This window comes from Palaemon carinicauda, chromosome 20 (assembly GCF_036898095.1).
Source record: "Palaemon carinicauda isolate YSFRI2023 chromosome 20, ASM3689809v2, whole genome shotgun sequence".
In the NCBI taxonomy this organism is placed as follows: Eukaryota; Metazoa; Arthropoda; class Malacostraca; order Decapoda; family Palaemonidae; genus Palaemon; species Palaemon carinicauda.
This window is the reverse complement of record NC_090744.1, coordinates 95,311,390-95,338,465: the sequence shown is the minus strand read 5'-3', so window position 1 is coordinate 95,338,465 and position 27,076 is coordinate 95,311,390. Positions and strand designations below refer to the sequence as shown.

Genomic DNA, 27,076 nt, shown 5'->3' with positions numbered 1-27,076 from the left:
ATGACAAAATTTAATTGACTGCTTTGTGGTTACACAACTATTTCAAAGGGAATAATGAAAAACCTTAATAAGCGGATACATTGAAATTGGAAGTAAAAATATCCTAAACAAAATAAAAAGAAGTGCTTTGTCAATACACTCACTGATACAGATGATAAAAAGAACCAAAGCCATTATGACGTCAGAAATATTTAAAAAGTTCAGTCAATACTTACCAAGAAAGACTGTTTAGATGATTTTTCCTGTTTAGTTGATACAGGTTTCTCTATGAAAACCTCATCTTCGGACTCTGAAACTCTTCTGGAGGGCCTTCTCTTCCTCCCACTTTTCCTAACTGGTTGTTCTGGGGATGATTCTTTCACGGAGGGTGGAGTTCTTTCTCTGTTGACGCTAGACAAGCTATTTATGGATGAATCACTGGTTTTTTTAGATGCTGCTCTCTCCTTAGCATTCACAACCCCTGCTAAAGAATCTCCACTTCCAAGAGATTTCCTTGATCTTTTACGAGACTGAACTGGACTATCTGTCGTATCCTCAGCTGCACTTTCGCTAACAGAAGATCGAGACCTAAGAGTTCTCGATGGAGTTTTTGATTTCTTAGATTCCATTTTTGAAGAGACTTCAGTGTCTTCACTAATAGTCTCCAAGGTTTCGAAACCTTGACCAAGTCGGGAAGGTGTTTTCCTACTTCTAGATGGTGTAGACCTTTTAGAGGGGGTCAAAATTGCTTTGGGGGACTCTGACTCAGCTTTCACTGGGGTTCTTAAGTTATCATCATTGGAAACAGTAACTAGTTCAATCTTTGAGCTCTTCCCTTTCTTCTGTGTTAGTTTAGATTCTTCAAGGTTCAGCTGTTCTGAAATTGAGCTTCTACGACGAGATCGTCTTGCTGGGGATTTAACACTTGGTGTTTCAGGAGTTGCTGGATCTGCAGAGCTACTTGCTGGTTCATTTATTTGTTTTGATCTTCGTGAAGGTGTTCCAGGTGTTGTAGGATCTCCAGAGCCACTTGCAGATTCACTTATTCGTTTTGATCTTCGTGAAGGTGTTCCAGGTGTTGCTGGATCTCCAGAGCCACTAGCAGGTTCACTTATTCGTTTTGATCTTCGTGAAGGTGTTCCAGGCGTTGCTGGATCTGCCGAGCTACTTGCAGGTTCACTTATTCGTTTTGATCTTCGTGAAGGTGTTCCAGGCGTTGCTGGATCTCCAGAGCTACTAGCAGGTTCATTTATTCTTCCTGATCTTAGTGAAGGAGATGATGGAGGGGTGGGTATATCATCTTGTGACTGACCAGACGAAGACAAAACCTTTGGCTCTACTGCAGAATTAGTCACTCTAGCTGACCGCTCAGGAGACAGAAGTAACTTCTGAGCAACCTTATCAACTTCATTCTTCACAAGTTTGGTTCCAGAGGACTTCCTAGATGAGGGTGTGACAACTGATACACTTGGTGTAGCCAAATCAACTTTAGTTAGAGGAGTTGGTACATCACTTATCTTTCTACCAGATTTTAAGGCTTTATCAGCAGTGCCCAAACCTGTAGCACCCAAACGAGTTCTTGGCAAAGGGGTCACCTGAAGGTTGCTAACATTAAGTCTCTTACTGCTTCTTGTCGGAGTCGCTGGAGTAGTAGTGGTTGAGCTAAGACGCCGACTCCTTCTCAAAGGAGTTGTGTGTCCCAGCTCTACCATATGTTCAACGGAAACTTTGGCAAGGACTTCTTTTGCACTAATTGATGGTGACTGTGCAGGAGTAGCTACTGATGTACTTAGTCGACGGCTTCTCCGGCGAGGAGTTCTATTCCCTGACTCTACTGAATTATCACTTTGAATATCGGATGACTTTTCCATACCGACTACTTTACTTTTGGGTGAATCTACAGTAAAGGTTTTGTTTACAGTGGTTACATCTGCACCTTCCACATCATTTGATGCTTCCTTAGACTCAGACACACTACCTGTATCTTCATGGGGTTTTCTATCTGGAGACAATTTATGATGGACCTCTTCTGTTTCCATTTTATCATCTTTGATTATGGTTTGAGGTATTTTAGGTTCTTGTGAACTTGTTTCTTTATTTAACTCATGTTTTTCCATTACATTAGATTTTACAGGGGAGTCAATCTTTACCAACAAAACTCTTGTTTCTGGCAATGGACTGCTAGTTTCTGCCTTTCTTCTGGCCGGGGAGAATTTAGAAGGTGAGGGACTATGAGTGCTTAACTGTTGATCTGAAGCATCCTTTGAAGACCTTGTAAGTGTCAAAGACCTCTTCACTGTTTTTTCTTCTGACTGAGCATAGGATCTATGTAATTCAGGAATATTTTCCACAAAAGGACTGAGTCTTAACTCTAATGCATCATCCTTAGTAGAGGTTAACCTTGTATTTCGTCTAGTTGGTGTTGTGGGAGGGGAACTGGTTTCCATAAGACTTTCACCAAGGTCTCTGGGTTTGTCAGGTGTAAGCCTTAAACTTCTCCTAGGAGGACTTCTGTCAGAACTTAACTCTACTTGACTTTGATTGTGCAATATACCTGGGGAGTCCATTTTCTGCGGTGAGATTCTCGCACTACGGCGGGTAGGAGTAGAAGGAGCTGAAACGGACACTTCTTTAGCATCATCAGATTTTCCTTGCACCTCAGTGTATTCTTTCACCTCTGTCTTGCTAGATTTAGATCTTGCATTTTGTTGGTTTGAGGAAGTAGTATCTGATAAAGATTCTATTTCATTATCAAGGGATTCTTTCAGAGAAGTGTCTATTTCATTTCCTGAAGAAGGGCTACCTGATAATTCTATCTTGTGTGTTAGCTTTCCACTTTGGTCTAAAGTAGTGATAATTGCAATGGACTCTCCCTCATCAACGTAAGTACTATCAGAAATGGGTTTTTCGAGGCAGTCAGTGTGCCGTTGTGTGTCTGTAATATCGAGTGATTTTTCTTTTTGAGGCGTTATTCTTGCACTACGGCGGGTAGGTGTAGGAGGAGGCGAAAAGGAGGCAGCATTGCCGTCAGTAGAATCTTCAACTGCCCCAGGATGCTCTTTCACTTTTAAGCTCAAGAACTCTGTATTACTGGATGTAAGTCCTGTAGTTTGATCAGCTGGGGAAGTAGGGATTGATAAGGATTCCACTTCACAAACAACAGACTCTTTTAACATGACATCTTTTTTGTGTTCTGAAGCAGGAATTTCAGTCCCTATTTCCTGTTCTTTTCTTGTGGTCTCAAGGTTAGAGCTTTCGTAAGTCACTGTATTAGATAAAGATTGAGTAACACATTTACTATTATCCAATACATCTGATGAAGACTTCTTTTCCAAACTTAAATTGGTATCTTGCATCTTAGAGTCAGCCTCAATGGTCAACTCTTCTGGCTCTTTCTGCAGTCCAATTTCAACGGTTTCTTTATTCTGAAACACACTATTACATTCCTCTATCTCCTTATTTTCCCTGATGGAAATGCATTCAGTTTCTCTTGTCATTTGTGTTTGTACTTCAGTGATGTTTGACTGCAACTCCTTTCTCTGGGTATTACTTTCTTTGATGCTAGCTGCTACAGTGCAATTTTCATCTGTTTCCATTTCTTCAATACCTTCACTGATCCCGTTACTATATTCACTACCCTGAAATTGTTCACTGTGAGTAGTTATTTCTGGTTTCATAACAAATATGTCATCTTTTTCACATAGTGAAGATTCCTCACTTACTCTAGTCTCCACAATTTCCTTTCCATCTGACACTGCCTTCAGATCAGATTCCTGAACCTGGTCCTCTGTTTTTAATTTCTCAAACTGATCAAACTCGGCTGAAGAATCTGATTTGGCAGAATTTGTAACTAGAGGTTTGCCATGTACATCTTTTGCATGACCTAACACTTCCTGGGGTTTGTTCTCTGCATCACCAATTTCCATTTCTGGGATTACTGGTTCCGGATCATTTTCAGGAACAATTTCGTCAACTCTCCTTGAAACGTCAAGCGCGCTTGCCTTCACACTTTCCTCTTCTGGCATGTTAGCTTCCATGCTATTTTCTTCAGCACCTTCAGCTATTGCCACCTTTGCCTCATCAACAGAAATGGGTTTCAGGATGCCTTCCCTTGATAAAAGAGCCTCTTTAATATCTGGAGATGATTGATCAGCTTCCTCTGGCTCTTTCTCCAGGTCTGAATCATCCGAGAAATTGAGAGGACTAAAATGCTCAGAGGCATCCAAATTTAAAACAAAACTTTCTTCTTCAGAAAGGGCTTCATTAATCATTTCTGGAGTAATCATTTCCTCCTCTTTCTCACTCGCAAGTTGTAAGATGTTATCTTCTATTCCATTTCCATCACTTCTAATAGTTGTGTCACCTAAAATCGCTTCACCAAGACCCAAATTTTCCATTACAAGGTTTTCATTTAATGCTGCAACTACCCTTCCTTTCTGTACTTCCATCTTGTCCATGATTGATAAATTCTTTGTTTCGTCACTTTTGTTTTCCTCAACAAAACTTTTCTCTGCATCACTTTCAGAATCTGAGAACCTCAGAGATGTGATGTACTCTGAATCATTTAGATTTTGGGTTACACTCGATTCCACTGTAGTTTCAACAGTAACAGATGTTTTACTTTGCTCAAATTCCTCAAATACAGTTCCATGCCCTTTATCATCCTGACTGACTTCATCCAGCATTAGTTTTACACCTTCACCATCATCCACTTCATTTATTACATTTTCCTCTGAACATTCCTCAACTTCATCTGATTTCTGTGTTTCATGAACTGAAGTGTCCTCATTTTCCATTTCAAGAGTCAGTTTCATTTCCTCTTCCTTTTCCGATTCATTTCCTTCGAGGGGTTCACTAATTTGGTCTTGGTCATCTACATCTTGTCTTCTATTTTCAATGGTATCCTCTTCCTCATGCACAGAATTTTTCAATTCATGTTCTGCCTCCAGACAAATTGGCTCATCTTCATCATCCCCACCAACTTCAAAGGACCTCTCAGCACCAGCTAAATTCTCCTCAGATTCTCCCTCTTTCTCCTCTACACCCTCTGATATTTGGGTATCAGATATTTTCTCCTCTGTAAAACTGTAAAAGGAGTCTTCTACAACTTTTTCTTCCTCTATGCTGAATTCTTCAGTTAATGTCGCTTCAATTTTACCCGTTATTTCTTCATTGCTGAAAGGATAAAAAATTATGAGTTCCCGATAATAAATAACAACAATGTCATGAAAGACTGGCAATTAAAAGCAAAAACTAAATTGAAAGCATCTAGTGTTAAATAGATATTATAATAAAAGCATAAATAGATTCAGAATGCCACCACCACAAAAATCATCCCTTATGATACATAGAAACAATACAAAAATACAGCACACAATACACAACTTCAAAGTGATGTATTTAAAAATAAGGTGTGCAATCCTCGCAACTAAATACTGTAACATCTAATACAGTATAACACATGTACAATTACCACTACCCCAATCACTAGTTTAGATACAAAAAAAAATAATAGAAATGACAAATTCAGAGATAATTTGTATTTTCCCCTAATACAAACCTGAAGTTATTTATGTGGATTATCTTTCAGCATAGCTGGAAGGTAGCCATTAAACTTTTACTGCGAGGTGGCAACCCTGCCTAATCGCTTGAGTGGGTAGGCTGAGAGTGGTTGGGGGGGGGGGTGCTACCCAGATGCCTCTATATACACTCTCACAGCTGTGAGACATCAGTTTTGATTGCAGGCAGGACTTCTGGGGAACAGGTAATGGCAGGCCAATTTATATAAATAACTACAGGTTTGTATTAGTTAGGGAAAATACAAATTATCTCCAAATTTGTCATTTGTTCCCATACTAACAAACCTTCTGTTATTCATATAAATGACTCACTCTTAGGTGGGTGGAAGTCCTAGATCTGGCATGGACATTGACCCAATTTTACCTAGCACAGTATATGACCGTGGTCTGGGGAAAACTTTGACACCTCGCTGAAATATACAAAGTGAGTATATTAGCGGCCTGTGCAAGGCAGTGTAATTGCTCCATAGCAGAAAGCAATAAGGACGTGGATGGTATAAAACTTTTATAACTTATACTAGGTTATACAAGGGAAGTAATAATTACCTGCTGAGGTTGAAGCCAGCTTGCATAGGTACCCATTTTAACCAACTGCTACTTGTCCATTAAGAAGCCTGAGGTATCTTAAACCACTTGTTGAGCAGCCACCACAAGACCAATAGTTAACGTATCGAGTCTCCTGTGGGTCGCGTCTTTTAAATTATGGCTGTAAAGGTAGTCTGCCTCTTTTACATGCCCGCTTAAAGAACTTGCAACATGGAAAAGTTGCGTTTGAATGCCAGATTCTGATTTCCCTGACATCATGGGCTTTAGGTCACGGAGTCTGAGTAGGATCAGGAGCCAAGGTTCTTTCAAAGTCTTGGCGAATCCAGGAGGAAACCTTGTTTTTGGTAATCCTCCTCTTTACTCTCCCTGAACTAACAAACAGAGGTCTCCATTCTGAACTGAGTGTTGAACAAACTTGTTCAGAGGGGAGAGATCGTTGACTGGTCTCCAGCCTCCAGTCGCCTTTTCGCCAGAAATGTTCGACTGTAGAAGCCTGGGGACCCGTCCGCAACCTCTTGGAGAGCGCCCTTATGCAGCATGGTCTGGAATTCGACCCTGAGGGCCAGCTCCTTTGCATAGAAGCTTAGATGCACTGGATCCAGAGTAAGAGGAGGGAGAGATTGAATGAACAGGACGCAATACCCTAGGGCAATCACTTTGACCGTCCAGGGATCTGCCCTGTGGAGCGACCACCTCTGCCAGCAGCGCTGTAGGCATCCTCCCCCAGGTGGTAGATGATGAGGAATGCCATTCCTACTAGGAGTTGTCACCTCGGACACCCTTCTGTCCTTCCTTCTTTCCTCTAAAGGACTTGGACCCTTTCTGGCCTTTGGATGGAAAGGGCTGCTTAGACACCTTAGAAGGTCCAGAGGACCTAGATGTTAACAGATGAGAAGAGGAAGGTGCTCACTGAGGCCGTGAAGACTGGGAAGGTCTACCATAGGGCCGCGATGACATGGACCTATGAAGGAGAGAATCGTTCGACGATTTCCTCCATCACTCAGCAGCCCTCTCTATCTCTTCTGGGAACGAAGAGAGATGAACCCTTAAGGGTGGAATTGCTCAACCGAGAGAACTCCACCTTCGGCACCTACTTGTAGAACCTACTTATGACGGTATCCATTCTCGTGAGAATGGCGGTCGCCCCCAGGTTGACAACGTAGTGCGGTAAAAATTCAAGAGTCCAGGTACCTGACAACAGGAAAGACTACAGTCTTCCTGGCTGGCTCCTTTGAAAGATTGTGGGAACAAACCATGAAGCCTAAGAATCCTAGCCATAGATCAAGCCATGAAGCCGCCTGCATGGCATACTTCGCACCTCTCTCTGTTCAGGCGTTCCACTGCCGAGAAGGAGGCCTTCAGCGAGGAGAGGGTTCGAGTCGGTACTCCCTTAATTAGGGACTCTACTGAAGGGTCAAGGGTCATGGTGAATGTGTTTCCCTTCGATTTCGTAATATTTCCTTTGTAGAACAAAAAGAAGTGGAAGGGACCGAGAGGAGGAACCTGCCCTCAACGAACTAGAAGGTCCAGCTATATGGGCGATAGCTTTCCTTTTGGTGGCTGTCAAACCCTTGGACCAGGGCAGAGCTGCACTGGACCTGGAAGGCTTCTGGGTCTCGAATATATCGTCAAGAACAATATCCTTCCCTTCCTGGATGGTGGAACCAGGAGTAGACAGGCTGTTGATGGCCCTCATACAGGCAAGGACCTGCCAAAAGGTATGCTCAGACTCGTCTCTCTCTTGCTCGGAGTGATAGTTCGGATTGGCCGCCTTTGGAAGATTCTCATCCTCAGAATCTAAGGGGCCATCCACCTCCAGAGTCTGGGGTAGGTCAGGGTCGTCGACTGAATCGCTGGGAGGATCCGCCACAGGGGAACGCCTCTGTGCCTCAGCCATTCTAGATTCCCATGCCGCAGCATTCTTAGGTTTTTTCTTAGTGTCCTTTGATTCCCTACACACAGGACATTCCTCCGTGGTCTTAGAAGGAGGGAACCTGCGAGGTTTTTGAGGAATTTGACGAAGCCTTGGCAGTAGGAGCTGAAGGATCTTTCTCAGGAAAACCTCAATGTCTCAAGGGTTGAAGGGATGGATCGTTATCTCCCTCGGCGAACCTATGTCCCTACTGTCCCTTTTCTGTCTCTTAGTCATGACCTCCTTTACCTTCACTGGAGTATAGGGTAAGTTAGCCATATAAGAGTCAGACGAAATAGGACCTTCAGCGCGCAATCGGGGTCGTCAACTTCCTTCTAGGATCCTGACTCCCAACTGACGATTTCGACGAGGGTTCCAGGGGGATCCTAGTGCTTCCTTGAAGGAAGCTCTGATCCTCACTGGAATTCCTTAGGAGAGTGTCCTTTGGGTGGAACTCTCGGAGGAGCTCCAGTCAACGAAGGTGATAACCTCTGAGGCAGAGGAACACGTTCCTTCGGATGCGAAGGAAGGTCTGGACCAATAGGACCGTTCGCGAACCTATTAGGAGTCTCCTTCAAACCCTCTGGAAAGGGTGTCGGTCTTCCGCTGGAGGTGGAAGAAGCCGAGGGTCAAGGCGAAGGTGTTGGTACCGCACTTGCTTGCGGTTCTGACACGTCTGCTCATGCATTGCTCGCGGAAATCGCCGACTTGCTCGTGAAATCGCGAGACTCAAGAACAAAATCACAAGATTCACAAGCTGAAGTGCTTGCAACAGGAGCACTAGGAGCCACATAGGAAGAGGAAGGTCTAACGACTTCTTGTGGCCCCAGAGAAGCACCTATGTCCAACAAAGTCGGCAGAGAAGGCCTCTGAGTAGGGACTACTCTATTTGGAGAACGTGTCACAGCAGGATGAGTTTCCAAGCGTCACGTAGGAGAACGCTTTGCTAAGAATCCCCAGGCGGCGAAAGGCGCTGAGGGTTTAGCTGAATGCCTGTTTGAGGAATGGTCATTCGCATCATCAGGTCCGGTCCGAGGTCGTTTGGAAGAAGGTCTGGTTGAGGGGCTACGCACTAATAGACTGTGCTTGCGTCTACCTCTACCTCTGGACAAGAAATGTCTAGACCTTGATTGCAAAAGCATGGTTCATGATTGTGAACGGGAGCATCTAGATCTCATTCAAGAATGGCGTGAACGTCGCGAATGCCTAGCTCACGAACGTGAGGCAAAGGGAGAATGGTTCGCCAGCGGTTGGAGGTGAAATTGCTCCTCTAGAGAGGATTGCCAAGGAGTTAGTCAGTCTGCGCTCCTACTTGATCGCCCCTCGGAAGAGCGCAAGCGAGGAGCTTTAGAAAGAGATTTAGGGGTGCGTGAAGAAAAAGAACACGCTTTCCTCGCCCGTGAGGGAGAAAGATCACGCTTCGCCTTCTTCCTGCACTGCCAAAATTTCTTCTATTGGGAGGCAGGCCACTCCCTACACTCTGCGAGAGCGAACCCTGCTCGCAGCGATACCCTCGGCACGAACGACACAGAATGCGGGTTGGTCTCCAACAAAGACATGAAAGTACCCCACGCGGCACCCTCGCGCCCTGGACACGTTCGCATGAAGGCCATCGAAGAGAGAACACATACACCTGAAAAGAGAAAGCAAACACGTCCGATCTCTACCGAGCCCAAAAGAAAGAGTGACGTCTCACTGCTGTGAGAGTATAGAGAGAGGTGGCTGGGTGCACCCCGTCTACCCCCAGTTTACCGGCTCAAGCTTTTAGGAAGGGTTGCCACCTCGCAATTAAAGTCTACTGGCTACCTTCCAGCTATGCTGAAAGATAATCCACATAAATAACGGAAGGTTTGATAGTAAGGGAACAATGGATTATTAATTTGCATATTTTAAAGGACTTTCCGCATATTAAATACGTCATTATAAAACTTCTTTTAAATAACATCTTGCAACACATTCCAAATAACAAAAATTTACTTCAGATCATACAGAAAAACTTGTAAAGCCCACATAAACAGCAGCTAAATAGTAGACAAAATAAAAGAAAATAGTTCCTGGTAAGAGAACATTCTGGTTTGGCTCTACAATCTAAGATGACCTATACCGAGGCAAAATACGATTATAAAATTTCCTATTTATGACATCCCAGTCAACCTTGAAATTTACGTTTTTATGAGTAGACACAATTCCTTATAATTGTGCAATGGCTAAAAATAAATGTAGCATGGGATTGAAATGCAAGAAAAAGAATTAAATTACCATTAAATAATAAACATCAGTTGCCATATAACGACATATTTTACACCCGCAGGGCGGTGAATGATCTATCTTCCTTACAGTTTACCAATGTGTAAGACAACACAAATGCTGTATTTGATACAAAAAAAAAGTAAAATAACTAACATAAGTCTATGTATTCAAGTAAAATATAAGAAGGATGATGACATGTTAACACAAATAAGAATTTGGAAATTTCAAAATACCTTCCTTTAAGCCTACCCAAACTGGACGGCTACAATAAAGGGCTTGAGATAAACTGTATGTTCATTATAATGCTAGGAAGCTTTTTAGAGATTTTACTTTTATTGCTACCAGGTAGTTTAACCAGGCCAGTGAGTAAATATTAAATAATAAAGCAAAAATTCATGTTACAGCAATTATGAATATATTTTGGATTTGCAATGAAGTTTTCAATACGATATACAGTACTATCAGAAGATTTGCAGAGATAAGCTATGATAAAAGAAATGTATAATCATCTTTTGCAAGACGTTAATAAAGCAGTTTAAATCAAACAGGTCTTAATCGACATAGTTAAGCCAAAGACTTCGTTCACTACGTTATAATACCAAGAACAGAATACAGTAAATTACACTTATATATCATTTGAGCAAATTAGAGCAAATGCTATTGAAAACCCTAATTTTTCAAATTTAAAATATAAGTATTGTATAATTCATATACAGTATTTGAGGAATATTTTGTTTTAGAAAATATTAATAAATATATTTCCCTTGATATTTCTACAATTCAAAAAGTTTATCATTTACGTTTTCCAATAATGCTAAATTCACTGAGGATTTGCATATTGATGATTTCGGGAAATGTGTGCATACGTGTAATGGCTTTCTAAACGCCTCCCATTACTCCAAATTTAATGCTGACTCTAATTCTTAAACTATTATTTGTACTGTTGGCAATAAGGATTCTCATCATAAATTTATAAAATTATCAAATATAATTTTGATGTAATATACTAGTGTATTTGGTGTCAGTTCTATATATAATAAATGAAATCTTCAATTTATATTAAAAAAAAAAAAAAAAAGCTAAATACAGTGGGGTTATTTTTGTAGAAAAAAAAAATTAGTTACGAATGATAAGCTTCCAACTAAAATTATAATATAGAATGAAAATTAATTCACTTTTGGCATACTTGGATTTGGTTTTTCCTTTAGTATATGCAGCATAAAATATTGCAGAAAACATATCTAAACTAGTATAACAAGATTCCAACAATTGGATAGGCTCTCCTTACTGCTTACAATTCAGATATTTCTTCTCTACCCTAATTACTGGGAATTATAGGAGACCCATTTAACACATCTAAGAGCTCTAGTCTAAAATCAGTAAAGCTTTCACTCTTTCCAAAAATTAATATGTCCCACAGTTTTACCTTTGCATCAACTCCCTCTCAATACCAACAAACACATGTAATGTCACCTTCAGTCAGACTTCTGAGAAAAGAATTGCTTACTCTACACTCTTATGTTAGCTTCTTAATTTTAAGTGCCCTCCTCAGGGCTAACAGTAACGATATGTTAGTGGAGACGGAAGCATTAATCATTTGGGACCCTTGACTTTTGCAAGTGGCATACTGTATAACAGTATAATCTAACAAGATAAAAACAGACAAGGTGACAAGGAATTATGCTGAAACTGACAAGTCCATATTTTAAATTTCCGGCTAAATATATTCTCCTATCCTGCTCCTTTCACACTCCATTATATGAAATATCTAATGTTTAGTATTACTGAATGCCTTGAAGCCTACTACCTGGTCTCCATGCATCCAAGATATCTTTGACTGCTGTATCTAATGTTATTTAGATTTTAAATTGATGCAAAAAGATCTTTTCTTTATATTTATTCATCTAAACTAAATTTTTAATAAATTCTTTAGCTTTCATTTTACAGCAAATACTACTGAAAAGTAAGAAGACTAAACATTATGATAATTCTAGCAGAGCATACAAAAATTAAAGAAACTAAATTTTCGTCAAACCCAGAAAAACTTATCTACTACATTACAACTAAGGTCTGCAACATAATCTCACATTTGAATGTAGGTTGTTAGTTCATTTCTTTTCAAATGAATCAATGGCAAATGTTTGTTTTAAACTAAAATCATGAGTGCATGATATGGCTGCCAGCCCAGGTCTCTTTTTTTGTCAAGCTATTGTACTGAGACTTCAAAACTATAATTTTTCTACCAAAGTTATTATAAAAATATATTGAATGCATGGCCAATGTTACAAGCTTGTACAAAAGTAGATAAAAAAATTAAATAAAAATTGTCATTTCAATACAACTAAGCTATCTGGTAAATTTACATAAAATAATATGTACTTAGGGACATAAAACCTTCCAGATATCATTCACTTTATTCATCTTGCTTGAAGCTGAAAACCAAAAACACAAATCAAAGAAAACTGATAACATCCAAATTCCAATTGCAATGATTTTTTCATTTCAAACTTTTTGGAAGCTCCAAAAACATCCCAACTATTCATACAAGTGCCAAGAAATACTATGCAGGATCAATTCCATTACATAAGCAAAGTCTTCGCTGATTAAAATTTTAGATGATAGATCTCGCACATAATAAAGCTTCATGAAGTAATAACAAATTAAAGCCCAATCAAAATTTATCCCAAAATGCTAAAAAAGCAGTTATAAAAGTAAGTATTATGAAGCTTATACCAACACAATAATACCAATACTGTTTACAAATACCCAGCAAGATTATAGGATTTATCCATGCAAGTAGTTAAAATGACAGTAAAAATGAAATATGGGACTGCCTTTCAAAGCTAAACTGTATAAGTCTAACCTCCTTGTTGTACCACCCATTAGTTCGGCACTACTGCAGGCTCTGAGTGGTTGCCGTGGTGTTGGAACTCCAGAAAATGGATGCCTAACAGATGCAAGTTTAAATGTAAATAACTTAACATAAGACAGAGAACAGAACTATTAAGAAATTTAAAATACTAAATTCGTAGCTTGCTTTAGTGACAATTGTAAAAAAAAAAATAATGTACTGAATATGTAGGTCAATTCAACATTGAAATGACTGTAGTTATATATGAAGGTGCTACTATCATTCTATATTAGAAATAACATTCCAGCTTACCTTAAAACATTTATTTCAACTGAGCTCTGTTCTGCAGGTTCTCCTCCAACTTCAATGGATTTCTCTAGTACCTCTACCTCGGCTTCACGGTCTGTACCCTCCTCCCCCTCAATTTCCTCGAGGGAATCCTCGAATACATCTAGAGAGGCCTCTTCCTCCTGTACTTCAATAGACCTTTCAAATTTATCGCCAATATCGACACTCATGAAGGAACGTTCATTATCCTCATTCTCTTCCTCTTGAACTTCCATATATTCAGCATCAGAAAGGCTTTTCTCCAATTCTGAAGCCTCCTCCTTTTGGAAACTAGTCCGTTCATCACCATCATGTTCTTCCTCAACATCAAAGGTTTCCTTTTCTAACTCTTCTACTGGAATAAGGACACTTTCATCTTTACTAGATTCAGTAAATGACTGATTTGAAATGCCATTTGCATCTATCTTACCTTTGGGCAAATGGAACCTTAACTGCTTTGGAGTCAGACTACAATCAGTAGCTCTGATTTGTTGGCTCTCTTCAGCTGTAAATTATAAATTCAATCATTTTTTGTGCGAATAATTATCTTCTATAATACAAACTGGCCAGAGCCTTATGCCTAATATTATTAAACAAAAATTTAAAAAAGGATCCAAAAAACAACACTGAATATGTGCAAGTTAGATTATAAAGTATTCATGGCTTCAAGCAACAAGACAACGGTTCACTGGTGCAAGATATTTTGTCAAAACAGATTTGAAAAATAATGTTTTTGTTTATATATATTCATACATAATCTAAAAAATATTGTATACAACAATAACACTTCAACTTGAAAAAAATAATAAGAAATTATCCCTACTCCATCTACAACAAAACCTTTGGAATGTCTCATGCAATCCTAGAAATGTGATTAGCTATTTCATGAAACCATCGTACAGTAATTTCTCTTTTGATTTTTTTTTGCAAATTCCCTATTCAGTTTATATACCATTATTTGAGAGCTTTTGAGAGCTTTCATTCAGGCACTCCCTGCAATAACTGATAAACCATGAAGTTTATCTATCTATCTACCAAGGGACTTAAAAAAAAAAAAAAGGGGGGGAGGGGGGACTTTTGTCTTCCTTCGCTCCTTCCAGCCTGACGAGGGATTCAGCCGAGTTGGGTTGGTACAGTATTGCTAGGGTGCCCCAGCCCACCCTCCCCAGTTATCAGCTGATTAAGGCAAACTACAAAATATTTTTTTTTCTCTCTTGCTTAGAGACTATTATTATGGGAGCTATCATTTTTATTTTAACATATAAATATATGTAATACTTGATAAAAAAAAAAAAAGTTTTTCACTCTCATTTACTCTCAATTTTAATGACACAGTGAAGTTTTGAGGCATTTCATCCCTGTTGTGGATTCACGATAATTTTAGTCTTTACCTTTACGGTGCTTGATTACAAAGCTTAGGAAATTATTGACTTATTTCTTCCAATTCTTTATGTAACTTTTGCACAATTTGGTTTACCTTTTCATAAACAGAAAAAGGTAGCGTAATGTAATAATATATCACTCATATTCTACTTAACGTCATTGTAACAATTACGGTGATTGTTTACTATCGTACAAGTCGAAATGAAAGCAAGACAGGTGCGGTTATCCGAATTGATTGTTTATAGCCTAACAGCTGTTTTTCTTACGGTTATTTATAGCCGTGTGCATGACTAACGATACTTTTAACATGCATCCTCTTTTTATGGATGAAGAGGGAGAAAAAGAGGTTATTTTATTATAACGTGGTCTCAAAATAGGAACTTCCATATTGTACAATGACTCATGATAAAATCTATTTTTATTGGTGAAATTTTGGAGGTCACATAATATGCAAGATTACGAGTTACACGAGTATATAAGGCATAACTGTAACTTACTTTATCAAATTCTAGCCACAAAATCAACTTTAGAAAAAAAAAATTAATTAATTATTATTTACCGAGGAGTTTGCAATATACATTTACATATATTTATAAATCGGAGATGTACTGAGGGAGGGATAGGTGAACTGCGATATGGTGATGGATTACTCAACTATACTTTCATTTCACCTCTAGTATGACACCAAATCTTTTAAACCCAATGACCCAGGAAATTGCTCAATCGACAAAATGTTGTGCTTTTGAAAAACAATAACATGGGAGATTTAAATGAATTACTTAGATTCATATACAATAAAATTCCCAACTTGTAAAGATTACAGTATTCTTTAATTTTATTACTATTTCAATATTTAGTTATGAAACAATATTCTACAGGTGTATAAAATTTCTAAGGTAAAGTACCAGATATCATGATTTTTTTTTATTTTAATGGATACAAACGAGTAAAAAAGTAAGAGAGTTTTAAAATACCTAAATAAAACACAGCCTACATCAAAGAAACATTAAGCATCCTATGGAAAAAAAAACATAATATATTGGTATAATTATTATTATTCCTTGCTAAGCTACAACCCTAGTTGGAAAAACAGGATGCTATAAACCCAAGGGCTCCAACAAGGAAAAATAGCCCACTGAGGAAATGAAACAAATAAATAAATAAACTATATAGGCTACAAGAAGTAATGAATAAGAATATAAACTAGAGGGACACTCAGTAGAGCTTAAACTTCCGCCGCAGCAGGTTATTTCTCGACCATTTGCTCGACCTTGACCTTTGACCTTAACATTTATATATTAATTGGCGCAGATTTTCACACTCAAATATGAACCAAGTTTGAAATTCGGTGACAACTATGTCCAAACTTATGGCTGATTACATGAATTGGACCTTTTGCTTGACTGTGACCTTGACTTTGATCTTCCAAATTTAATAATTTCCGGCTTTTTACACAAGATTTATGCCTTGCTAGTTTCATTACTCTACGATTAAAATTGTGGCCAGGAACTTGTTCACAAACAAACCCACACACAAACAGGGGCGAAAACATAAACTACTAACTTCTTTGGAGAAGGGAACTAGAGGGGCATTCAGTAGAACGCAGACCTCTGCCGCAGCAGCTTATTTCTCAACCTTTTACTCAACCTTGACCTTTCCTCTTAACATGTATTAATTGGCGTGGATTTTCACACACTCAAATATGAACCAAGTTTGAAGTCTCTGTGACAACAATGTCCAAACTTATGGCTGATTACGGGAATTGGACATTTTGCTTGATCGTGACCTTGATCTTCCAAAATTTAATTATTTCCAGCTTTTCACATTACAGTTAATCCATCAAAGTTTCATTACTCAACGATAAAAAGTGTGACCAGGAAGCTGTTCACAAACACACGCACACAAACGGGCAAAAACATAACCTCCTTCCAACTTCATTGGCAAAGATAAATATGTTAAGAACAGTAATAACATTCAAATTTCATAATTTCCTTATGAAATTTCTTAAACATCAGCAAAGAACTAATTTCTGGTAAAGTAAAAAACAAGCATCTCTTCTATACCAAAAACAAAAGAATGAAATTCTATTGCCTCAGGTATGCAGACATAAATATCGTTTCATAGTTTATATTTTTTATCACTTTTCATTTATTGTTTATTCGATACTTCCCTATTTCCTTTCCGCACAGGGCTGCTTCCCAAGTTTGAGACCTTGGGATTGTAGCATCTTGCATTTCCAACTAGGGTTGTAGCTTGGCTACTTCTAATATCAGTAATAATAATTACTACTGTACATTAAAAAAAAAAAAAAGTACACATACCCATTTGACTTTTCCTGGCACTAGTTGCAATTCGAGGGAAGACTGATGGAAGGGAAGTCTCACTGGAGGCAGGACTAATTGGCTTCAGTATGGTTTGCTTCACCTTAAATATATTAAAAGGCAGTGATCAACACACAGCAATAAAGGTAATCTATAATTTCCCCATCATTAATTTACATGCACTTGAAGCCAATATCAGTACAATACAGTATAATCAAAGCCTAAAAGACAGACTGATATCTGAAAAAGGAAGGCAGTTTAAGAATTGTGATCACAAGTGCTGAGGAAAAGTTAGTCAGGAGTAGCAGACATAAGGGAGGAAGGGGAAAACACAAAAAATCATGGAAAATCATTTCAATAGATTAAGAACTAAAGCAGATCCAAATTTAGGAATAAAACATTGAAAAGAGGGGACAATGGAGAGAATTCATTTTATCTCAAACTTTCATCATGAACAAGGGTGATAAAGTGAAAATTCATTGTATAGGGGATTTATATAGAATCATGGACTGTAAACATTATATGTATACATAGATCATTAAAAACTTTTCACTGCAGTCCATAGGTTTCCAAAGAGTTTTATATTCAGACTTTTTCTTTAAATGTTTCTTATTTACATACTACTGTAGGTCTTCAAACTAAGGTAATCCATAATTAAGTCTACGTGGTTCATTTAAAGCCAAAGGGCATCAGACCCTTTACATCATGAAAAATGATTTTGCAAGGTTTTTGGATAAATAAATGTAATTATATGGAGTATATACAAAACTAACCTTGAGAATTGACTGTGGAGTATCAGCGAGTAAAGAATCACCAGCACCACGCATTGACTGCCTCTTCTTGTGAGAAACCTTTGGAGTTCTAAGAAGTGATAACAGATCTGCAGATATAGTCTGTGCAGGACTGGAATTCAACATAAAACAAATAGGTTTAAATTTTCCACATTTAATAAATTTCCTAGTCTACTAAATCCTGTACTAAGAATAATCACATAATTTTTAATCAATTTGCACTTTTCCTAACTATATAAACCAGACACCTTTAATGAAAGTATGACTTCACCGAGGCTGGTAACTTGCTTAAAACTTTTAACGAGGTAATGTTAGTTAGTAGTAGTATCTGCCGGGTGGTGAGTAGATTCCGCCCACCCATCAGGTAGCGTAACCTTAACCTAGGAGTTGTGGTTGGTTGAGATGGGAAGTGTAACCAAAGGTCTCAGGTTTGTAAAGTTAGGAAAAATACAAATTGATAAAATAATTTGTGATTTATTCCCATACGTAATACAAACCTTCGACCATTAATAGGAGACTCATCCCAAGGAAAGGTGGAATTCCCTACCGACCTATGCTAGTTTCCTGACCCAAGAAATATCAAAGCACTTTGGTCTTGGAGAAGAGAGAAACTGATGATTCCTGTCAACATCTAAACAACCTGAGCAAGGAGATGTCGCATGTGCTTAGGTAAGATCCCTACCAAGAGACTGGTAGACAGTCGTGGAGGAACCTATATCCGTAATAATATTGTCTGAACATGTGGTCATATGAGGAATTGAGCATATATTCCATCCATCCTCTCCCTCATTTGGGAGGAAGGTGGCAAAGCTTCATTACAGAACTAGTCAAACATAATGAAGTCACTGCTTCAACCCAAATCAGAAATAAGACCGAGGAGAACTTCCAGATATTCTATCTCTCCTTGGAGACTACGTTGCAACTCTCGTCTTGGGACGAGTTGCTAGGTTCACAAAACGGCTTGTTGAGTAACTACTGCAGGACCAAGGATAGGGTTCTCCAGGAATCTGTGGGTAAACTCCCATGGGTAGGCTAGTGAAACAGCAAGGGTTGTTCGTTGTGAGACTCCTACCTTCAGGACTAGCACTACTAACAGGTTCTTCCTGAAGGTTAGAAAGGATCTGATATCCATGACTTTGAGTGCTTGAAGCAAGTTGATACTTCCAGAATTTCATAGTGTCAGCACAGCTGAGGTAGCATGAGTCAGAAGAAGCAATGTTCTTGGATGTCTATCCCACTTTTTGGCTTGGGGAAGTCTTTGAGCTTCCACAAGTGTATCAAAGATCTCTAACCAGTGACGTAGCATCCTCAAAGTACAGTGTCATTCTACACCCTTCTAAAAGAGATTGGATTTGTGCCAGGATAGAAGGCTGGCTCTGGGACATGACCTCTGGACAAAGGAGTAGAAGACCTCCCTTCAATGAGAATGACTCATGACATCTGACATGTCATTCAGTATGCTCATTCTAATTACTAGGCCAAGGCTCAAGAGTAGTGTAAGGGTCAGCTCTTATGATGGTCGATCAACCATACAGGAGGGTCAGCTTGAAAGACCAAAAAACACTGGCAATATCCCTAAGAGACTCAAGTTCCTTAAACAGAAAGACCATTTGAAACTACTCCTAAGCTCAGACTGGTCCTCTGAAGGCTGAGCTCTTCAGTTTCAGTCTGAGGTCTCGTTAAAAGTTGTGTGATAGCCTTTTCAGGCGAGACTAAGAGGGGCTTTCTCAGCGAAGGAAAATAAAGCAAACTATTGCAGAGGGGCCCGTCCAGTGACAAAATCCCTTCTATAAGATGCCACTAGCAGGATAGTTCTACCCGCTCATAGCAGAGCATCAGCAAATCCGGATGCCACCCAGGTGTTGCACTCATGACCCTTTAAAGTAACATGAATAAATGAATTCATCCACAGACTGAGTTAGGTAAGACAGGAGCTATTACTATTATTATTATTATTACTTTCTAAGCTACAGCCCTAGTTGGAAAACCAGGATACTATAAGCCCGATACCCCAACAGGGAAAATAGCCCAGAGAGGAAAGGAAAAAGTAAAAGAAAATATTTTAAGAATAGTAACATTAAAATAAATATTTCCAATATAAACTATAAAAACTTAAATATTTCCAATATAAACTATAAAAACTTTAACAAAACAAGACGAAGAGAAATTAGATAGAATAGTATGCCCGAGTGTACCCTCAAGCATGAGAATTCTAATCCAAGACAGTGGAAGATCATGGTATAGAGGCTATGGCACTACCGAAGACTACAAAACAATGGTTTGATTTTGGAGTGTCCTTCTCCTAGAAGAGCTGCTTACCATAGCTAAAGAGTCTTCTACCCTTACCAAGAAGCCACTGAAAAATTACAGTGCAGTAGTTAACCCCTTGGGTGAAGAAGAATTGTTTGGTAATCTCAAGTGTTATCAGGAGTATAAGGACAGATGAGAATCTGTAAAGAATATGCCAAACTATTCAGTGTATGTGTAGGTAAAGGGAAAGTGAACCGTAACCAGAGAGAAGGATCCAATGTAGTTCTGTCTGGCCAATCAAAGGAGCAAATAACTCTCTAACGGTAGTATCAACGGGTAGCTGGTGCCACGGCCAACCCACTACCTGTCAAGAAGTTAAAGTATCTAGAGGGTCTGATATGTTGGAAGGCAACATACATGCTGCTAATTCCCAGGAATGGAAGAGCAGCTTACTGGAAACCATTCAGGAACTGGAGTTCTGAATCAACTGGGAGGTGATAACAGGTTCTTTGATGGCAATACCAGGAAAGTGAAAAGCCTTTCGGCCAAGTACGAAAATAAGAGTTACTGATCATACTCCGAGGGCCTGGTGATTGAGTGAATCTAGCACAACATTACTATATATAAAATGGATCTGTGTGTGTGTGTGTGTGTAATTTGTGTAGGCCACAGATGACACTTGTAGGGAAGACACAGCACCCCTCCCCTGGCATTTAGCAGCAGTTCACCAATGGAGGTCCAGCGATGTTCAAAGAAAACCACCTTTTGGCTCATATTGTCAGCCACATACACGATGGAAAGGATAGCAACACCTGTCACCTCTGGAAATCTGGCAGGTTAAACAGTACCTATAAACCAATTACAGTTATAAGGAAGATAACAATTCCAACTGTAATATCCATCAGACAAGATTGCAAGACTAATATTCAAACTGAAAGGAAAGGCAAAAAATTAAAATAGCCAGGTGCGATTGGCAAATAGTGCATCAGTACTCATCGGCAGCCGAAGTCAAAGTGAAGGTTACGCTACCTGGTGAGAGGGCGGGGCTTACAGCTGTGTTTACCACATTAAAAGCTTAACAGCCAGTTCCAGCTAAGCTGAAGTCATATTCCTATTAAAGGTCCAAGGTATGTACAGTATTACATACATACATACATATACCATGGCACTTCCCCCAATTTTGGGGGGTAGCCGACATCAACAAAGAAACAAAAACAAAAAGGGGACCTTTGCTCTCTACATTCCTCCCAGCCTAACAAGGGACTCAACCGAGTTCAGCTGGTACTGCTAGGGTGTCACAGCCCACCCTCCCACATTATCCACCACAGATGAAGCTTCATAATGCTGAATCCCCTACTGCTGCTACCTCCGCGGTCATCTAAAGCATCGGAGGCAGCAGCAGGGCCTACCGGAACTGCGTCACAATCGCTCGCCATTCATTCCTATTTCTAGCACGCTCTCTTGCCTCGCTCACATCTATCCTCTTATCACCCAGAGCTTCTTTCACTCCATCCATCCACCCAAACCTTGGCCTTCCTCTAGTACTTCTCCCATCAACTCTTGTACAGTATTGTGTAGGAAAAAAACTATTTCCAGCATGCCATGTTAAACACTACGCCTACCTTTAATTTTTCATCAAGTACTACTATATCATCAGTGTTATTTACATAATCTTCCAAAATTACCAGAAGTCAGATGTCTTTGATCTATTTAAAATCTGAGCTTATGGTAGAAAACTTACACTGTATATGGCACTGCATGTATTTATTAATTGTATACTGTAATACTAAAATTTTGATAAAACTTTAACGAATGCAGCAATAAATATCAAGATAATAGTCTTCCACGTTAATCATATTACCCAGGCACATGAAACTGGAGCATGAAATATTCTGCAAGGAGGAATGACTACAGGCATGTACTTTTACTTTAGACAAGTTTCTGGTAACTGTAAAGTAGATACTAATCATTATAAAGTAATCTGTGTACCAATTATAAAAAGATTGCACTACAACAGATAAAAATTATTGTTCAGCTTACAGTCACAGCATATATGAAACCACCAGCTGTATGCACACCATAGACTAAAATTGACACTGTCCTTGGCTGTAAGGTGATTTTTAAAATCACAAATTTTAAGTAATTTGTATTTTTCCTAACAATACTTACCGAAGAAACACTTTATAGGAGATTACTGGTAACTCCTCTCCGACGACCAGATTTTTACGTAGTTTCCCCCTACTTCCATGTTCTATACTGTCCTGAATAACGGGAAATAATATGACCTGGGGGCATTGCCCGGGCAGGTCGTCCGTCTTTGAGAAGCTCTCCCCAGTAAGTTTTATGTAATGAACAAAACCACGAGGTCAGCGGGGCACTGCGGGGACGGTTGGGGGGGCCCTAAACCTAAAGTGTTTCTTCGGTAAGTATTGTTAGGAAAAATACAAATTACTTAAAATTTGTGATTTGTTCCGACACAGAGACTTACCTTGAAACACTTTATAGGAGACTTACACCTTAGGAGGGGGGAGTGCCCTTTAGCCCTGACCCCGATGGACAGTAGGGAAAACTACGTAAAAGACTCATTAAGTGTGGTATAACACTTACCCTTCTGCAATATCTTCGTTGTGCTTGATATGGCGAATTTTCGTCTTGTGTAATGAGCGATATTTCTTGATGACGACTGACGGTACGAGAAAGATAGAAAAGGGGGGAAAAATAGAACTCGGCTCCTTGTGTCTAGATACTTTATGTTTCGCGATTGAGCCTGGGGCTTGAGCCGTCAAACCGAATGCAGGGCTGAGATGACCGGCCCGATAGAAAACCCGTCTAGAGACTTTCTCGTACAGTCCTTGAGATAATGTGCGGTGAAGGTCGACTGGTTGGACCAAGTTCCCGCTCGAAGAACCTGCGCTACTGACATGTTCTTTTCGAACGTTAGAGAGGTGCTAATGCCCCGAACATCGTGAGCTCTGGGTTTCCCCGGTGTAGGAAGACCTTGTTTTAAGTAGGCTTGCGTGATCACTTTCCTGAGCCAGAACGAAACCGTATTTTTGGATATGTTTTTCTTCATTTTTCCCCATGAGACGAAGAGATTCTTGATAGACGGGCGGAGGTTTGCCGTTCTCTTAAGGTATTTCCTAATAGTCCTGACCGGGCATAATTTTAGGTCCTCCGGGTTTCCTTTATTCGGGATTGCCGGAATCGAAAAACTCTCAAACCTCGGATCCCACACCGAGGGGTTCTGAGTCTTGGCGACGAAGGATGTGACAAACTTAAAGGTTACTTCCTTCCATCCCCTAGTGTGCTCCACCTCGAATGACAGTCCGTGTAGCTCGCCCACCCTCTTAGCCGAGGCTAATGCTAGCAAGAAGACCGCCTTGAGTGTGAGATTCTTGTCATCAATGTCCTTTAAGGGCTCGAATGGTGGTTTCCGTAACATATCTAGGACTCGCGCCAAGTCCCAACTCGGGATTCTAGGGGCGGAAGGGGGGCATGATTGTTCGAACGCTCTGATAAGCATGGAGATATGCCTGGAGGAGCCGAGATCTATGCCCTTGAGAAGAAAGACTTGACCCAGGGCCGCCCGAACTCCTTTGATCGCTGGAACTGACATGTCTAACTTGTCCCTGAGATAAACCATGAAGTCGGCTATCACGGGCACTGACGCTTCCAAGGGCTCTAACTTCTTGTCCCTGCACCACTTCACGAATACCGCCCACTTAGACTGGTAGACGGCTGTGGATGATTTCCTCAGGTATAGCGACATCCTCCTGGCTGTCCTGCCGGAGTACCCTTGCTTCTTCAGGAGCCGCTGGATAATCTCCAGGCGTGAAGACGAAGGGCTTGCGGGTTTTTGTGAAACCGCTGAAAGTGAGGTTGTTTTAATAGGTCTGACCTGCCGGGTAGAGGCCAAGGAGGTAGGACGGTGAGGTTCCTTAGGTCCGCGAACCATTCTCTCTCCGGCCACCAAGGCGCTACCAAAGTCATCCTTAGGTTGGTTGCTGCTCTTACTCTGTTGAGGACCTGCCTTATCAGGGAGAAGGGGGGAAAGGCGTACACGTCCAGTCCGTCCCACTTGTGCTGAAAGTCGTCTTCCATTGCCGCCTTCGGATCTGGGACGGGAGAACAAAATACGGGGAGTTGCGCGTTCAACCTTGTTGCAAACAGATCCATTACCGGAGATCCCCACATCTGTATAATGTAGCTTGCCACTTGTGGGTGTAGGGACCATTCTGTTGCTATCACTTGCCCCACTCTGCTGAGGCCGTCTGCTAGGACGTTGTTCTTCCCTGGAATGAACCTTGCCGTCAGGATGATGTCCTTCTGTTCCGCCCATTTTAGGATTTGAAGGGCTAGTTCGCACAACTCTTTTGATCTCAGTCCCCCCTCCTTTTTCACGTAAGCCACCACCGTTGCATTGTCTGACATTAGGGCCACCGAATGCCCTCTCATGTCCTCCTCGAAGTGGTTGCAGGCTTCTTGGACCGCTCTCATTTCCAGGATATTTATGTGTAGGGATTTCTCCCCCTCTGACCACGCCCCCTTTGCTGTCTTTTCCCGGAGATGGGCTCCCCACCCGTCCTTCGATGCGTCCGTGAAGAGAAGAACCTCCGGAGGTTGGGAGGACAGTGGCATCCCCCTTAGGGTGTTCGACCGATCCTGCCACCATTCCAAGGCCTTCCTGGACTCCTGAAGGAGAGGGACCACAATGTCCGGGGAACTTTTCTGGTTCCAATGTTCTTTCAGGTTCCATTGAACCACCCTTAAGTTCTGTCTCCCGTGAGGTACCAGCTTCTCTAGGGACACCAGGTGCCCTACCAACCTTTGCCAATCCTGCGCTCTTCTGGGGCGACCCAGAAGGAAGGGCCGGAGCACTCGATCCAGGTTGTCCAGCCTTTCCGTGGTTGGGAATGCCTTGACCTGTAACGAATCCAGGACCATTCCAAGGTACGTCCTCCTGTTGGATGGGGTTAGTTGTGATTTCTCCAAGTTGACCACGATGCCCAGGGTCTTGCACAATTGAAGAAGATCTTCGCCCTGTTGTTTCAAGACTTCCTTTGAGGATGAAAGGAGTAACCAGTCGTCCAGGTACCTGATGAGTCGAATGCCCCGTTCGTGGGCCCATATGGAGACCGTCGTAAAGACCCTCGTGAATACCTGGGGGGCTGTTGAAAGACCGAAGCATAGGGCCTTGAATTGTAACACCTGGGTACCCCACTTGACCCGGAGAAACTTCCTGCTCGACGGATGAATGGGCACTTGGAAGTAGGCGTCCTTGAGGTCTATAGAAATCATAAAGTCGCCCTCTCTCAAGGACGCCATGACCGTTCTTGGAGTGTCCATTTTGAAGGTCACCTTCCTGAGAAACCTGTTGAGGGCTGACAGGTCTATTACAGGTCTCCACCCTCCTGTCGCTTTTTCCACTAGGAACAGGCGGCTGTAGAACCCCGGACCCGGGAATGTCACTGTTTCTAAAGCTCCCTTCTGCAACAACGTCTTGACTTCTCCGTCCAACGCTGCCCTCTTCGCCAGGTCCTTGGGCACCAACCAGTCTGCCTGCGTTGCTGGAACTAGGGGGGGTGTCTCTTCCATGAAGGGGATCCTGTAGCCCTCCTTTAGTACTGTAACTGTCCACGGATCTGCTCCGTGGAGCTTCCATGCTTGCCAAGTGAGTCTGAGGCATCCCCCTACCTGAGGCTTTGGCAGGGGAGGGGGGCCTCCCATCTTATCTCCTACGGGAAGAACGGCCTGTTCTCCCCCTCCTGGAGGAGTAGAAAGAAGACCTATACGTTGGGGGGTTAGAAGATGAACCTCTTCGGGGGGGAACCACAGAGGAAGACCACTGTCCTGACGAGGGTTCCCTCCTTCCTTGAGTTGGTGTGGTACGCGCGGCCATGGGTGCTTCTGTCACTGTCCTCCTGAAGATGGGGCGGCGTGCCGCCTGTGGCTTCAGGGTAGGTAGATCCCTCTTTTTGGCCAACTTCTCCACGACCTCTTCCGCCTTCTTCGTCGGAATAAGTTGCTCCCCCCAGACGGAGCAGGTCTTCAAGGCTTTAGCTTCCCTGTCAGGAATCTTAATGGGAAGGTTCTTGACTAGGGCGTCTCTTCTCCGGAGAATCCAATTTGCGGAGAGAGCCAAAGACTGAAAGGTCAGGAATTTAAGGGCGCGGCTACCTGACCCCAGCAACTCATTCAGAGCCTCCCGTTTTGCAGGTTCCATGGAGTCTGTAGGAATCTGGGTGCCTACTAGGGTGGTGGCCCACCAATCCAGCCAGGAGGCCACATTAACTAAGTCCTTGGACATCTCCTCCATCATTGCCGACTCGGAAGAGGAGAAGAAGGTAGATGCTGCCGATGCCCTCCCGTCGGAGATGCCCTGGCACAGGATGTCTATGGTTTCCTCGGTCTTGCACGCACCGGTCGGCCTGTTTTCTAAAGAGTAGTATTTCGACTGCGACCTCAAACCCTGTAGGAGCTTTGCTGAGCTGTGAGCCCTGCAGGAGTCGCTATTGCGGGATATGACCTTATCAATGTGAGTCTTCCCAATCCCCACGTTACTGGCCTCAGGGAGAGAGAGAGAAGACTTTTTCTGGGCGGGGACCGCTATGAACTTGTTCAGGCCTGAAGTCCAGGGTTCTTCCTCTTGAGTGGCGGGTTCTATAAGGTTGTTATAACCCCTAATTAACGCAAGGACTCTCCTGTACGCTGAGTCCTCCGTCACCGCCGACTCGCCCTCCCCTCCTTCCGACCGACGGGGCGAATCGTGATCTCGGTCTCTGCCGTGATGGCGGGGTCCACGGTTCCCTCTATCTTCGACGTCCGCTGTACCTCTCCTCTTCGTGGCCTTTTTCGGTGAAACGGTGTCCTCCGTGAGATAGATCGAC

General features: G+C 41.4%; 1 protein-coding gene across 4 annotated transcripts in view; it reads right to left on the bottom strand.

Moving 5' to 3' along the window:
- LOC137614325 (protein ELYS-like) overlaps window positions 1–27,076 on the bottom strand; it is a 138,594-nt gene that overhangs the window by 22,084 nt on the left and 89,434 nt on the right. For 3 of the 4 annotated variants that reach the window (XM_068344082.1, XM_068344084.1, XM_068344085.1), the window contains exons 23-27: window positions 17,922–18,051; window positions 17,149–17,251; window positions 13,430–13,949; window positions 13,130–13,213; window positions 216–5,154 (exon numbers count right to left, since the gene is read on the bottom strand). In XM_068344082.1, coding sequence (XP_068200183.1) covers window positions 216–5,154; window positions 13,130–13,213; window positions 13,430–13,949; window positions 17,149–17,251; window positions 17,922–18,051 — 5,776 coding nt within the window. The remainder of the gene's footprint in view (window positions 1–215; window positions 5,155–13,129; window positions 13,214–13,429; window positions 13,950–17,148; window positions 17,252–17,921; window positions 18,052–27,076) is intronic. The other variant, XM_068344083.1, reaches the window with a different exon arrangement.